Source organism: Harpia harpyja, chromosome 3 (genome assembly GCF_026419915.1).
Source record: "Harpia harpyja isolate bHarHar1 chromosome 3, bHarHar1 primary haplotype, whole genome shotgun sequence".
NCBI classification, from domain to species: domain Eukaryota; kingdom Metazoa; phylum Chordata; class Aves; order Accipitriformes; family Accipitridae; genus Harpia; species Harpia harpyja.
The window spans coordinates 54,289,617-54,302,683 of record NC_068942.1 but is presented as its reverse complement, the minus strand read 5'-3'; the positions used below and the strand labels follow the sequence as shown (position 1 = coordinate 54,302,683).

Here is a 13,067-nt window from a genome sequence, read left to right as displayed (position 1 = left end):
AAGAGCTGGCAACACTAAATGTCATAACCATGGCATACTGTACAGTTTTGATGCAAAACGAACTAAAAATTACCAGATGTCAGGTACGAGTGCATTAACTCAAGTTGCATTTGTGCCCTTTGCTAGAAAGTAATTAAAAACTGAAAGTGAAGCCAGCTGGCAAATGAAAATAAACTGGTAGGACTCAGGAGATAACCTGTTTTGTAGCTCAAGCTTTGTATTTTGTAAACTTAACTAGAAGAAGCCAGCATTAACATTTCTCAGTGCTTTTGATTAAAACCTGATCACTTTTTAAACAAAGTAAGTCATGGATTGGATGTAAACATTCTTTTAGGTTTTAGTCACACAGGCTACAGCAGTGCCGATCCTTGCCTTTACTTGCAGAGGTAAAGAAAACAACCTATGCACAGGTGCAGGGAACAGCACGGGACCTTTATTTGCAGGAACAGCATTTTAAGTTGTAAACTTAAACTACTTAGATATCAGCCTTCAGCTGTTATTCACCTCAATAGTTCCGCGGAGTTTCTACAATTATTCTGTGGATTTTTCACGTAAGTGCTGGAGCTTGTGATGATGAACTACAATGGCTGTGGACTTTCTGTGTTTTTATGTCTTCAAGCTGGCTAGCACCCTTAAGAACACAATTAAATTAACACCCCAGTTTTAATTACCAATGGCACTGTAAATGAATTAGTGTTAAAAAAAAAAAGTGGTGAAAAATTAATACACTCGTAAAACCACGTAGTGACGTCTTCCGTGAACTGGAAAAAACCGAGGCAGTTAAGGGGCCCACGTACAACTCTTACGCTCATCTCGATTCTATACAATCTCACTTTCGGCAAAAGACACCCGTATGCCCCTGTACGCTCTGATAGCGGTACACTCCTGCGCTTTGGGGCTGTGAGAGAGAGACAAACGTCTCCGGCATCGCTCTGTCAAACGCCGAAACCGCTGCGGGTCAGCCGAAGGGAATAGCCCTGCAGCAGACGCGCCTGCCCTCGCTCGCAGGGCAGGTACTGAGGACAGTGGATCCCTCCGGGACCTTGCGGCTGGCCGTCTCCCAGGGGCCGGTGGTCTCCCAGGGGCTCGGCGGCTGCTCGGCGCCGGTTTCGGAAGCGCTGGTAATGCCGGTGGCAGGAGGCGCGGGCGGGCAGCGCCGCCCGCCGCAGGCTCGGCCGCCCCGCCGTGCCGCGCCGTGCCCCGCCGAGCCGCCCGCAGTCCAGCCCGGCCCGGCCCGGCCGGCAGCGCCGCTCGGCAAGAGCCGCCTTCCCCTCCGTGGTCGGCCTGGGTCCACCGCCCCCCCCCCCCCGCACCGGAGATCTCCGGCTGATAATTCAAAAATGGAGGATGCGCCCTCTCAGCCATTAATTAATAATGTAGCTCGCTGTCTTCCTGTGTGACACACGCTGGAAGGCACCGAGCGGCCAATAAAGATGTAGGGGAGAGCAGGGGAAGGCTCCTCCCCGCAGCTCTTCCTGATTGAGGGCTTGAAGAAGTAGATCAAAAACTTCCCAGGAGCCGGGGGGGGGGGGGGGCAGAGGAAAGGGGAGAAACGCGGCGAGGGGGACCGCGCCTCGCACCGGCCGAGCAGCAAGGGCAGCCTGCGGCCGCACCAGGTGGGCAGGAGGGGAGGGAGCCCCCCGGAGCGGCAGGCCGGAGGGCGGGCAGCCCCCCGCGCCGCGGCCGCGCTGTCCCGCAGCGGCGGAGCCCGGCGGCGGCCGGGCCGGGGCGAGGCGCGGGGCGGGAAGGGCGAGGACCCCCACTCGGCAGCGTCCCGGCAGGCGGGGGAGGAGGGAGATGAGTGGTCGGCGCTGCCCCTCCTGGGTATTTGCTTCGCGGGGAGGAGGAGGAGGCGGGGGCGGTGGGGGAGTGGAAGTCGGTGTCCGGCCCGGCGTGTGCGGGTCAGAGGCGGGGGAAGGGGGTGACCCGGGGGCAGGGGAGCCGGAGGAGACAAAGCGCGGCGGCGGCGGCCGGGGTATCCCCGAGCCGAGCACGTTGCGCGGCTGGGGCGGGGGGCGCCGCCTCCGCCCGCCGCTCGGCGTCATGGCCCCATTGTGAGGCAGAGAGGCGGAGGCGGGAGGAAGAATCCGCCGCTCGTTCCGCGCGCAGTCCCAGGCAGGCAGCGGCGCGTCAGGAACACAAAAGGCCGCCGCGCCGCCGCCGGCGCTTTCTCCCGCTCCTTCTCCGGCTCCCCCGGGGGGAGGGACACGCCGGGCCCGCTCCCTCCTCCCCGGGCCGGGGGGGCGCCGATGCCCGCACTCCCTCCCTCCATATTTTTAATTTTTAAAAATTTTTTTTCACTCCCCCTCGAAGCGGGTCCCGGGGCAGGAAGAGCGCGGGGAGCGGGGCGATGCCGCTGCTGCACCGAAAGCCCTTCGTGAGGGAGAAGCCCCCCGCCGACCTTCGGCCGGACGAGCGCGTTTTCTACTGCAGGGTCACTAACGAGATCTTCAGGGACTACGAGTAAGAGACAACCCCCGTGCCCGCGTCCGTGGGTCCGTGTCCGTCCGTCCTGCCCCCCCTCCCTCCACGCCGGCGGCGGCGGGCAGGGAGCGGTTTAACCCCCGAACGGCTGACACCTGGGCGGGCGGGTGGGGAGGGAGGGGATTCCCCGGCAGCGCCGCGGGGAGCCCTGCCGGGGGGGCTGGGGGGGGGCGCGGCTGGCGGCGATCCCGTGCCCTCCCGAAGGGGGGTGGGGGGAGAGGGCGGATCTCTCGCCCGGGGCAGGGGGAATCCCTGCCCCTCCTCGGCGGGGGTATCCCGCGGCCCCCTCCCCTCGCGGGGAAGGAGGGGAGACGGCTATTTCCTCGCCCCCCCCCCCCCCCCGCCCCGCTCATTCCGCGGTGTCGCCGTCGCCCCTGCCCCTACCCCTGCCCCCGCCGGGGAAGTGAAAGTTGGGCGTGTGGGAGGCGGCGGGTGGTAACGAGCGTCTGCCGGGCCCGGGCTCTCCCTCTCCCCTCCCCTCCGCCCCCGCCGGCAGCCGCGTGTCGGCGGCGGACGGCGCTAGGCCGCCCCGCGGAAGGGGCCGCGCCGGGCCCGGGTTCAGCCGGGGCAGCGGGGCCGCCCGCCCGGCATGTGCCGGCCGCCCTATTGTTGTGGTGGCGGCCGGGCGGGCGGGGGGCGCCGCCCGCGGAGCCCGTTGGCCTCGGCTCCCCGGCCGGCTCCCGCCGCGGTTAACCCCTTGTTGCCGGCCTTCCGCCGGGCCGCCCAGGGCCGCGCTCGCCCCGCCTCCGCGGGGAGCCGCCGGCTGACCCGGTTGGAAATGGCCGGCGGGCCCTGCCGCCCGGCCGGGCCGGGGCGGGGAGCGCGGCCCGGCCGCGGGGGTCGCTGCACCTGTCCGGCGGGGCGGGGGTCCCGCTGCCGGAGCCCTGCCTTCCCGGCCGGCCGGCATCGCCGGGGGTTAAACCCGGCCTGGAGCCGAGCGGGCACACCTGTCCCCTCAGGATCTTTCTCGTGAGGTCTTCCTCCCTCTTCCCGTCCCTTCCTTTTTTTTTTTTTGTTTTTTTGTTTTTCCTTTTTTGCCTTCTCCGTGTGTAAAAAGACCAATGGACGTTGTGAAATTGTCGTTAACCGTTGAAAGCCTATTGCACGGGTAGTCCCGAACTTGCTGCCGCTTACTTTATCGCTTGTAAGAACAATGGACAGAAAGTATTTAGCGAGACGTTTTTCAAATGCTGATAACGTATGTGTTTTCACCCCCCAGTCCGATCCAGCGCCATCCCCGCCTACAAAAAGGCCCCCGCATCCAAAGTCTCTTTTTATTTTTTTTAAAGACTTGCAGACTGATGAGATTAAATCTGAAATAGTTTTCATTTGTAGCCTATGAAATTAGAGCACACCTAAATCTTTTTCGTGTTTAGACTTGTTTTTCTTACTCAAATACGCTTCACCTAATAAAATTTTAAAGAAGTTGGATTGGGTAACTTTCGAGGGTAATGCCTTAGTGCTTCCTGGACGATATACTCTGGGGGGGGGGGGACAGGGGGTGTTGAATTTTTTGTTGGAAGTTTTGTAAGGAGTGTTTTCATTATAGGGCGTATAAGAACCTAATGAGCAAGAGCTGACAGCCTCCTGTTCCTGTACGAATTAAGTCCCCCTCCCCCAGCTTCCAATATTTTGAAAGCTGCTTTTCTGGTTACAATTATTATTATTACCTAATTAGATGACTGTCATGTATTTGTTGACACTGCACTGAAATATGTTTAATGTACGTGTAGTTTTGCTAAAATTTCAGCATGAAAAGTATCCTTTTAAAAAGTCTTTCTGCTCTCGAAAGGGTTTGGTGAACATTTTAAGTACTCTGATGGGCTTATTTACACTGTAAGGATGTTGTCGCTAAGAAAAAGTATGAAAGACCAAATTCCACATTTAACCAAAGTTCACAAATTAAGGGATAAATTTAGACTTGTGTTTACACAGGCAATGCCTAGAAATGTCAGCGGGTGGTTAGCTCAGAGGTCAGGGCTTAGAATATGGTAGTTGGGACAACTTTGCAGAAAACTCTGCTATGCCTGGATTTTGTGTATGTGGGGTGGGGTTTTGTTTCTCTTCTGGCTTTTTTGTTAGGTTGGGTAAACTTGGTGCTTTGGATTGAAAAGTTTAGTATTTTTTACTTAGCAAGGTGTCCTAGCACAGATGAGTAAGTTTGGATTAATGTTAGCTGTTTGTGGCATAATCTACCAGAGAACACAGGCTCATCTTTCAGCAAGTTTTAAAGATGCTGATCCTTGTCTCTGCTGGTTGCAAAGTGGTGCTTCAAATAGCTGATGTCTTCCGAAAACATCTCCCATTTCTTTGCCTAAGCAAGGGCAATTAGATTAATGGGGATAGGGAGGGCCCACTTTTTAAAAATAGTGTTAGCTTTTTGTTGCATGAAAGAAAACCATTGTCTAAATCATTCTCTGAATCTACTTTTGCAGTAGCAACTTGAATTTTTCAGGGGAGAATTAAAAAATTACGGAGTCTGACTAGATCAAGCGGGCTGTATAGATACATAATGGTAACCTGAATTCACCCCCTTCCTCAACTATAGGAATGCTTTTAATTACTACAAATGGTTAAGACTTAAGTTGTTTTCTTGTTTGTTTACTTGTTGTTGTTTTTTTGTTGTTGTGTTTTTGTTTTTTGTTTTTTTAACAGAGCACAAACTTAGTGTTGAAAAGCTTCTTTCATGTCCATGGCAGCTTTAGTAGAGATGAATACAAATCATACATTAGTATTACTCTTCTCTATGTAAGAAAGCACTATGCTAATGTGAGGAGAATTTGGCAAGACTAATATTTTGTAAAGTGACTTTCCCGTTAAGAATGTATTTCCTTTTTAATCTGAAATACCATTGCATAATTTTGTAACCCTTTAAAAGGGGGTGCAGTGAGGTGGCAGTGTTTGATTGTATTTATCAGGAGTAACAGGAACTGGCGGAACTGATGTTCTTCATGCTTGGTTGTACTCCTGGTTAGAGGGACAGACTCCGGGACAGACCAAGAAAAGAGTCCCTGGAGCCACAGTAGTAGCTGGAAAAGCAAGTATGGGTGGGCACAAGATGCATGGGATGGATGAGAAACACATTAAACTGGCGGGATGTTACCACCAGTCTTTGATACCTTGTCTGTGAAAGTTAATAGTGGATATAGATGTGTGGTGAAAGCTACTGTTAAAGTATGGGAAGTTTTGCTTGTGAAGACAGCCTGAAAAAGAAAACGATGAGTAGTATAGATACAGTGGTGGGAGTGTTCCTCATTCTAAAACACTGGGGGGAAAGAGCAGTTTTGCATCTTCAGAACTTACCGAAACTTCTTTATAGATTGAGCTGTGGAATTCTTGGTTACAGTCAAAAAGGGATCTGTTCAAAAGGCTTTTTAAAGTGTCCTTAGTTAAATTAGGTTGATCTTTTTGTTCTGTTGAAGAGAAACTTGTAACTTGAAATATATTCCTTAATGCATAATTAAACTATAAATATTAAGGAATAGATGTCTCTTTCTCAGTTGTGGTTTTGTTTGTTTGTTTCTTTTGTGCATTACTTTGTAATATGTATTATTGACCACTTCTGGAGACAAGGCAGAGTACAAGAATGCTTTTGTGATCCAGAATGGCAGAGTTGGTCTTCGGCGATTGCCCTCCAACAGTAGACTAACTAGATTATATACTAGAGGCTCACAGGGGCTTTGGGATTAAAAATAATGATTATTATAAATTAGCCATCCCAAAGATTTTTTTTTTTCCTGCCTTTTCCCTCTCTTTTAAATTTCACTTAACATGACCTTCTCATATTTTACATTCTCTGATATATAATTCTGTTTAAAAAAAAAAACAAAAACAACAAAACACCCCCCCAACTTGTTTTTAATATATGCTAAGAAAATGAATGAAAGTAAATGGTTAGAAACAAACATGTTCTTGAAACACACTAAAAATGCAGTAGATCTCGGACTCAATGGAAATACTTGGTTAGTTCAAGCAAAAGGCATCTGTCATTTCTGGGCTGGATTTTTATATCCATTTCAAGTGCAGTCAGCACAGAGATTGCAAGTAATTTATTTCTAGCTTCTGTTAATGAACTGCCTCCTATCAAATACCTACCAAGTAGCAGTATTAAACTACTTCTTAATGATTTGCTGATAATTTTGCTGTTTACCTTGCCTTGCGTGGAAAACTAACTATATAATGTAAATGAAAAAAGGCATCCAGCTAAGAAGTCAGCATTAATTACTACTACAAAGACAACTCAAGTTTTTAGTCTCTGCTCCTCGAGTAGTTGAGCTGATGTGGACATCTTCACCAGGGCGCTGCAGTCCTGTTTGGCTTCTCGCAGGCAGATGTGACCATGCAAGTGAGCTTCGTGGATGTGTTTTGTATGAACTTCCTTCTCTGTGTTGTCAAGTTACAGAGATCTTGAACCGGGTGAGGAAGCCCCGAAGACTGTAATACCCTAGATAAAGATGTAGATAAGGCTTCAGATGCAACCTAGCAGCAGATGCACTTGCTGTTGTGAGTTTAAGTTGAATGTAGAATATGATCGTGTGCTATTACTCTTGCTTAAGGAGAAAGGGTATCGCTCCTTCCGCTGCTGTTCTCTTGGTTTGGTAGCTGTTGTGTCTGCTCTTTGTAAGTCTTTTTGTGATAACTGACGTGCACCAGAGAGAGACAGGGACAGAAAGAGTACTACAAATAACACCTACTCCTATACTGTTGGGAATTTGTTTTCTCCTCTCCCTCAAACCAAGTTAAAGTGAGATCATTAAAACATTGCAATAAAACTGTGTTAACAGACTAAGCCACAGATGGTTTTGATGTGCTGTAGGTAATGACTAGCTAAAGACAAATAATGCTTTCAAAATCGAGTGTAATTTTTTTCACACAATTTTTGTCTTCCCTGTAAGTTCACGGGGGAAAAATCCACACAAAACAAAAGAGGAAATGAGGGAGAATGAAACTAGATATACAAACTACTCTTGTATGCAAATGGAAAAATGTTTTCCTCAAATATGTTTCAGTTAAAGTAATCTTAGAATTTTGCACTTGTAATAATCATGGATTAAAAATATTTAGAGGGGGGTTTGCTGGTTTTTTTTTTCAGTTGTGGTTTTTTTTTTTTCCCCTGTAAGTTCAATGCTGTTGCTTTAAATAGCATGACTGCCCGGTATACCCTCACAAAGAATAACAGCAGCTCTTAAAGGGACACTGTCAGCGTCAACCTCAGTCTCTCCCTCCCTCTATGCTCTCTCTCCCCCCCCTTTCTTTTTCCCCTTTTACTTTCATACTTTTTGAAAATATGTTCTGGTACCTTTTTTAATAACTCTTAGGGTGGTTTTCTCTTTCATGGCTAAAGATAATTATCAAGAACCTCTTTGGTGAGACATAAAAATATATGTAGAGACACACAGCTGCATGAAGATTTGAGTAAATGTTTCTTTATCCATTGAAGTCAGTAAGACTACTAAAAATTATTGTGAATCTAATACAGAAGTATTGAAATGTAGGGCAGGAAGAGACCTGAAGAGATCATGTTTTATCACCTTAAAAAAAAAAAAAAAAAAAAAAAAAAGGCAGGCAGATTTTTGTCTAACCTGTTCTTTAAAATGTTTAAGTAACTATTCTATACCTATAAAGATACTGATACACCGTGGTTGACAGCAAAAAAAGAATATTCTGTCCTATGCACAAAGAATGACTGACAGCCATCCGTTCTTCATATATTGAAGAATAATTTCTCTCATTCTCTCTCCTTTGTTCTTCACCTTTTCTTGTTTAGAGTAAGCAAACCCAAATTATTGCTTATTACTTACAAGTGTTAGACCCATGTACTGTCAAATATATTAAGTAGATGCAGATGATATAAAAAATCTGAGATTTTGTAGCTATTAAATATTATTTGGATAATATATCTCTTCCTCTTCTGTCCTTTTCCCCTTCTTGCAGCTGATGTTCTTACTAAAGCATCTTTCTCTCACTCAGAGGAATCCTGTGCTCATACAGAAAGGATTATCTGAGCCAGGACCCGCCATTGTCCTCAATCTGGAATTTCCATTTTCATTTACAAAATGTTATGGTTCATCTATCCATCTGCAGTGAACATCGTCTTCTGCATCAGTCTCTCTGATGCATGTTTGCCGGCTTGAGTTTGCAGGGAGCCTGCAAGAAAAACTCGGAAGTGTGAACTGTCCAATTCTCTAACCCCAATATTAGAAATGATTTGAACAGTTCTAGCCTTTTAAAAATGGGAACACTCCTCAGTGTAAATTTTTTTTTTTTTTTTTTCAGGAATGAAACTCCAGTATAGGTATCTTGTGTAGCATGCAGTGTTCTGAAAGTACTGTCTGCCTTGAAATAGCTATGTTGAACTGATACAAGGGAGAACAATATTTGTTGTGTTGTGTGTTGCATACTTATCAATACTGGTCTGTTAAGATTTTTAAAGAAAAGCAAATAAAAACCATTGTCTGAACTGGGGCATATTGAAAGATTGCTCTTCTGTCCAATCACTGATCCATAGTGTATGATAAGTTTTAACATGGTTTTGTGAATAGCTCTATCATCTAATCTAGAAAGTGTTTTAACAAACTGCTGTTTTTCTGATACCTGTCAAAAATTGACAGATACTGAGTAATGAAAACTCTTCATTCTTGATTCCAATATAATAACTAGTAAATAAGCAATAACAACAATGTAATTTTAGCATTAATTGGAAATACAGGGAAGGAGGAGAATTGATTTTTGCTAATGGAACAATGGATGAGAAGAATCTGTAGGAAAAAGTAGTTTAATGCTTTTTCTAAGAGCAATGCAAACAGTGGAGGAATAAAAACTATTTAGAGAACCACTTGACATTAATTTTTTACCTCTCCCATCTTTTAATTTGTGAGCTAGGGCACTCAAATCTGAAACTTGTTCAAGTTTCAACATGGTTCTGTGATCTTAAGGTTATTTTATGTTTGTACAGTTTTAGACCCTCCTCTTGCAAATATTTGTGGAAATGTGGGAGATGTGAGGAGGATATGACACCTGTTAAAACTCAGTGTGGTTATTCTTATGCATAAGGCTTCTTATATGTGAATATTTGTTTGCAGCACTTCTAGGTCTTGATGCTGTTACCATAGTCTGTAGTGAGAGGAGACTTTGGTTTTACAACAGCAATTTACCATGCCATGGCTAAAAAGTGGTAAATAACCCTTGATTATCCACAACCTGTACAGGAGTAGAGCTGCCTTTGCATTTCAGGCTTGTAAAAGATATCTGCTGCTGTATTAATTGTGAGCAAATTGAAAATGTTAGTCAGAACTCAACTGTTTTCTTTCTCTCTCTCTCTCCCCCCCCCTCGTCCTGCCTTTCTTTTCAGTGATTTTTTTGAACGTACCATTCTGTGCAACAGCCTTGTGTGGAGCTGTGCTGTGACAGGTAAACCAGGACTCACATATCAGGAAGCACTGGAATCAGAGAAGAAAGCCAGACATAATCTTCAAAGTTTTCCAGAGGCCCTCATCATTCCAGTTCTCTACTTGGCCACCCTTACCCATCGCTCCCGACTTCATGAGATCTGTGATGAAATCTTTGCTTATGTCAAGGATCGGTATTTTGTTGGTGAAACAGTGGAAGTAGTTAGAAATAATGGTGCGAGGTAAGTATATTTAAAAATAAATATGTATTTCTTTTTGTTTGGTGTGGGTGGTTTTTGTGTGTGCTTTTTTTTAAACCAGAAATCAGGATAATGAAACTCCATCAAACACCTGTGAAGTGAGATGTGCTGCATAAGCTAGTGATACTGTTACTGCTCCTCCCTACTTTAATTAAGAGTAGGATTGTATTGCTGGGCTTGGTATCTCTTTCCTTAGCTTAGAAGCAGCTGTGGAGGCAGGACAGCGCTCTCAGGTCTTGAGACTGCAGTTTTTTGGTCTGTGTGGTGGATTTGCAAAGGAATGTCAGTCCCCTGGTGTGAGAAAGGTGGGTTGTTTGTAGAATGAGATTTAATGAGAAACTAGGGGAAGCTATGAATTAAAAATCATATGAAAGTTTTGATGAATCATGCAGAATGTAGTTCATCACGTGGTGTTTCGTATACTCAGAATGGCTGAACTACTGAAAGCTTAAAGAATCGATGAAAGTTGGATTTTTGCTTTTTAGGTAGTGGCGAAAATTGTGACTGCATTCTCAGAAGTTGGGAATGAATTGTAAAATGTTTGTAATGCGTGATTATCTGGAATTTAGTGTGATGGGTTTTTTCCCTCCACTTGGAGTTAGTGTTATGCTTGGTCTTATGCTGATGTATGTATTGCAAGCGTTTTTATTGGTATCTTAGACTGATTGAAAACTTGGAAGAATTTTGAGCTTCAGATGCTTTCTTTCTCATACCATTAGTACATATGCTCTGTAGTATAAGTAAGTTGTTTTACAACACGTAGCTAGCTTGAGTCTTTCTTTAAAGCAGCTTCTGCAAGAGTGCTGGAAAAGGTCCATGTTTTGTCTAAATAAGTTTGTATTTTCACCTAACCGAGGTTTAAAATGGGAAGGACTTAGACATGCTCAACTTGGAAATACCTGCGGAATGTGTGTTAAAGCCTTTGTGGGTTCAGCTGTTGCTGGGTTTTTTTGTTCATTTGTGGGGTGGTTTTGTTTTGCTTTTTTCAGGAGGAAGGTGCCAGCTTACGCTGCAGAGTAGATGGGGCTTCTGTGGGTAGCCTGAGGTCTTGGCACGTAGTCTGGTGTGTACTGGGTGATAGGAGTGCACTGGTTCAAAATGGTCATTGGAGGACATAGTTATTCTGTATGAGTTTTTTTTTTTTAGTAGCTGATCCAGATCTTACTTAAGGCAAATTTTGTACTACACCAGGAAGAAAAATCTGTTGATGCACTGCAGGAGATAAGTTGTAAGGAAGTTTGTATGGGTATGTATGTAAGGTCAGTGCTTAATAGAAGAGCTTTCCATGTCTTCCCTGCTCTATTCCTTTCAACCAGTGAAGTCCCAGTCTGCAAAGCCAGGACAGGAACAACTTCAGTAGAGTTGCTGCTTTCTGTACAGAAAACCTATATCCAAAGTTTGTTTCTATCTTTCTCATCTTTATACTTGTCTAATGACTAGAGTCAAGTTACTACTAGTATTACAGTCATTTTGCTTAGATAATAAGTTTTTTCTTCTTTTTTTTTAAACTAGAAACCTAAACATTATGAACTGTCAGTGTAGTTCAGGTGTTGGTTTTCATTTGTTCAATGAAATGCCTTTGTTTTCAAACTTTGAAGATACTGTCAGTTTCCAAACTAATAGCAAAAAGAATGCTTTAGAAGAACAACCTTTCTTCCCCAAGAACAACCCTCCTGTCTTTCTATTACTTTTCTAAACTCTTTGCTAAAATATTTATGCGTGTGCATCTTAGCTTTTCGAAGCTTAAATGAGAAGTAGGCTTATATGTGATAAATACAAGTCTGTCTTCTTTCTTTGTCTTTTGAAATTCAGAGTCCTTTTCACTTTTCTTTTTAGACCATCATAAATCAGTTTTTAAGTTTGCCTTAACAAAATGGTTTCTACTTACCCTGTAAGCTAAATTCTGTTCAGATAAAGTTGTGATATGATTCTATCTCATGAAGATAGTGCTATCATTTTTTACCAGCCTTTAATTCAATCTTCTTGGTTATTCAAAGTTGTGTTGAGATACATATCTAACAATTTCGTGTTTATGTTCCACTTTCACAGATCAACATATTAATAGTATATAAGCTAAATTTCTTAAGCCTTTGGGGTGGGCTAGATACCATTCAAAATACCAAAGATTCAGATAAATTTTTTTTCCATCGAAAATTAATCTGCTAGAGATTGTATGTTTTAAACTACATAAGTATAAATTTGTGTCTGGTAAAATGAAGCATGAAAAATTCGCCTTAGCTGATTGCCACTGATGTTCTGGACAAATGTATAGCAGAGAGCTAGCTCGGACCTTTAATACTAAATCCAGGAAATGGTGCAGATAACATGGTAATGCAGAGGGATTTTTATGCTTAGAGATACATAATTAAAGAATACAAAGTGGGAGGAGGTGAGACATAGTTATTCTTCTGCCCAATTAACAGTTGACTTTGACCTGTATTTTGAAGTACTACATTGGGGATTAAGTATACCAACTCATGTTACTTGTAAATAACATGGCTGTTCAGGAGTGATTTGCATGTGTTTGTCATGTGCAGCTATGTTTTTGTGATCTTTTCTAGCAAAAATGATCACAGTCCATCTATAGTGTAATAGCATCCTATGAGACCAACAGAATTTGGCAGATCATGAAAACCCGGTTGTGTCATGGTGTTATAAACTCTTCCACTGCATTTATGTATGGAGTTTTTAGCATGTGTAACGTCAGCAGGATTGTTTGTTATCTGAGCTCTGTGCATCATTAAATGCGAAGCCTACAACATAATGCATGTGTAACCAGGGGTTGCTCAAGCAATATAAGTACTGATATTTTATAACTCCTGACTTTGCACATATAATATTCTTGTAGGATAGATTGTTTTGATGCAGCTTTCTAGATTTTGAACAAAATAAATGGGAGGGAACACAAACACTAGAAGGGTTAGCATTTTGGCTT

At 44.6% G+C, this 13,067-nt stretch overlaps 1 protein-coding gene across 4 annotated transcripts in view; it reads left to right on the top strand.

The window, feature by feature from the left end:
- The first annotated feature begins 1,506 nt into the window (after positions 1–1,506).
- The window catches only part of BAZ1A (bromodomain adjacent to zinc finger domain 1A), a 66,495-nt gene continuing 54,934 nt past the window's right edge, over positions 1,507–13,067 (top strand). For all 4 annotated transcript variants that reach the window (XM_052782600.1, XM_052782599.1, XM_052782598.1 and 1 more), the window contains exons 1-3: positions 1,507–1,616; positions 2,314–2,463; positions 9,836–10,114. In XM_052782600.1, coding sequence (XP_052638560.1) covers positions 2,351–2,463; positions 9,836–10,114 — 392 coding nt within the window. In that variant the 5' untranslated portion in view covers positions 1,507–1,616; positions 2,314–2,350. The remainder of the gene's footprint in view (positions 1,617–2,313; positions 2,464–9,835; positions 10,115–13,067) is intronic.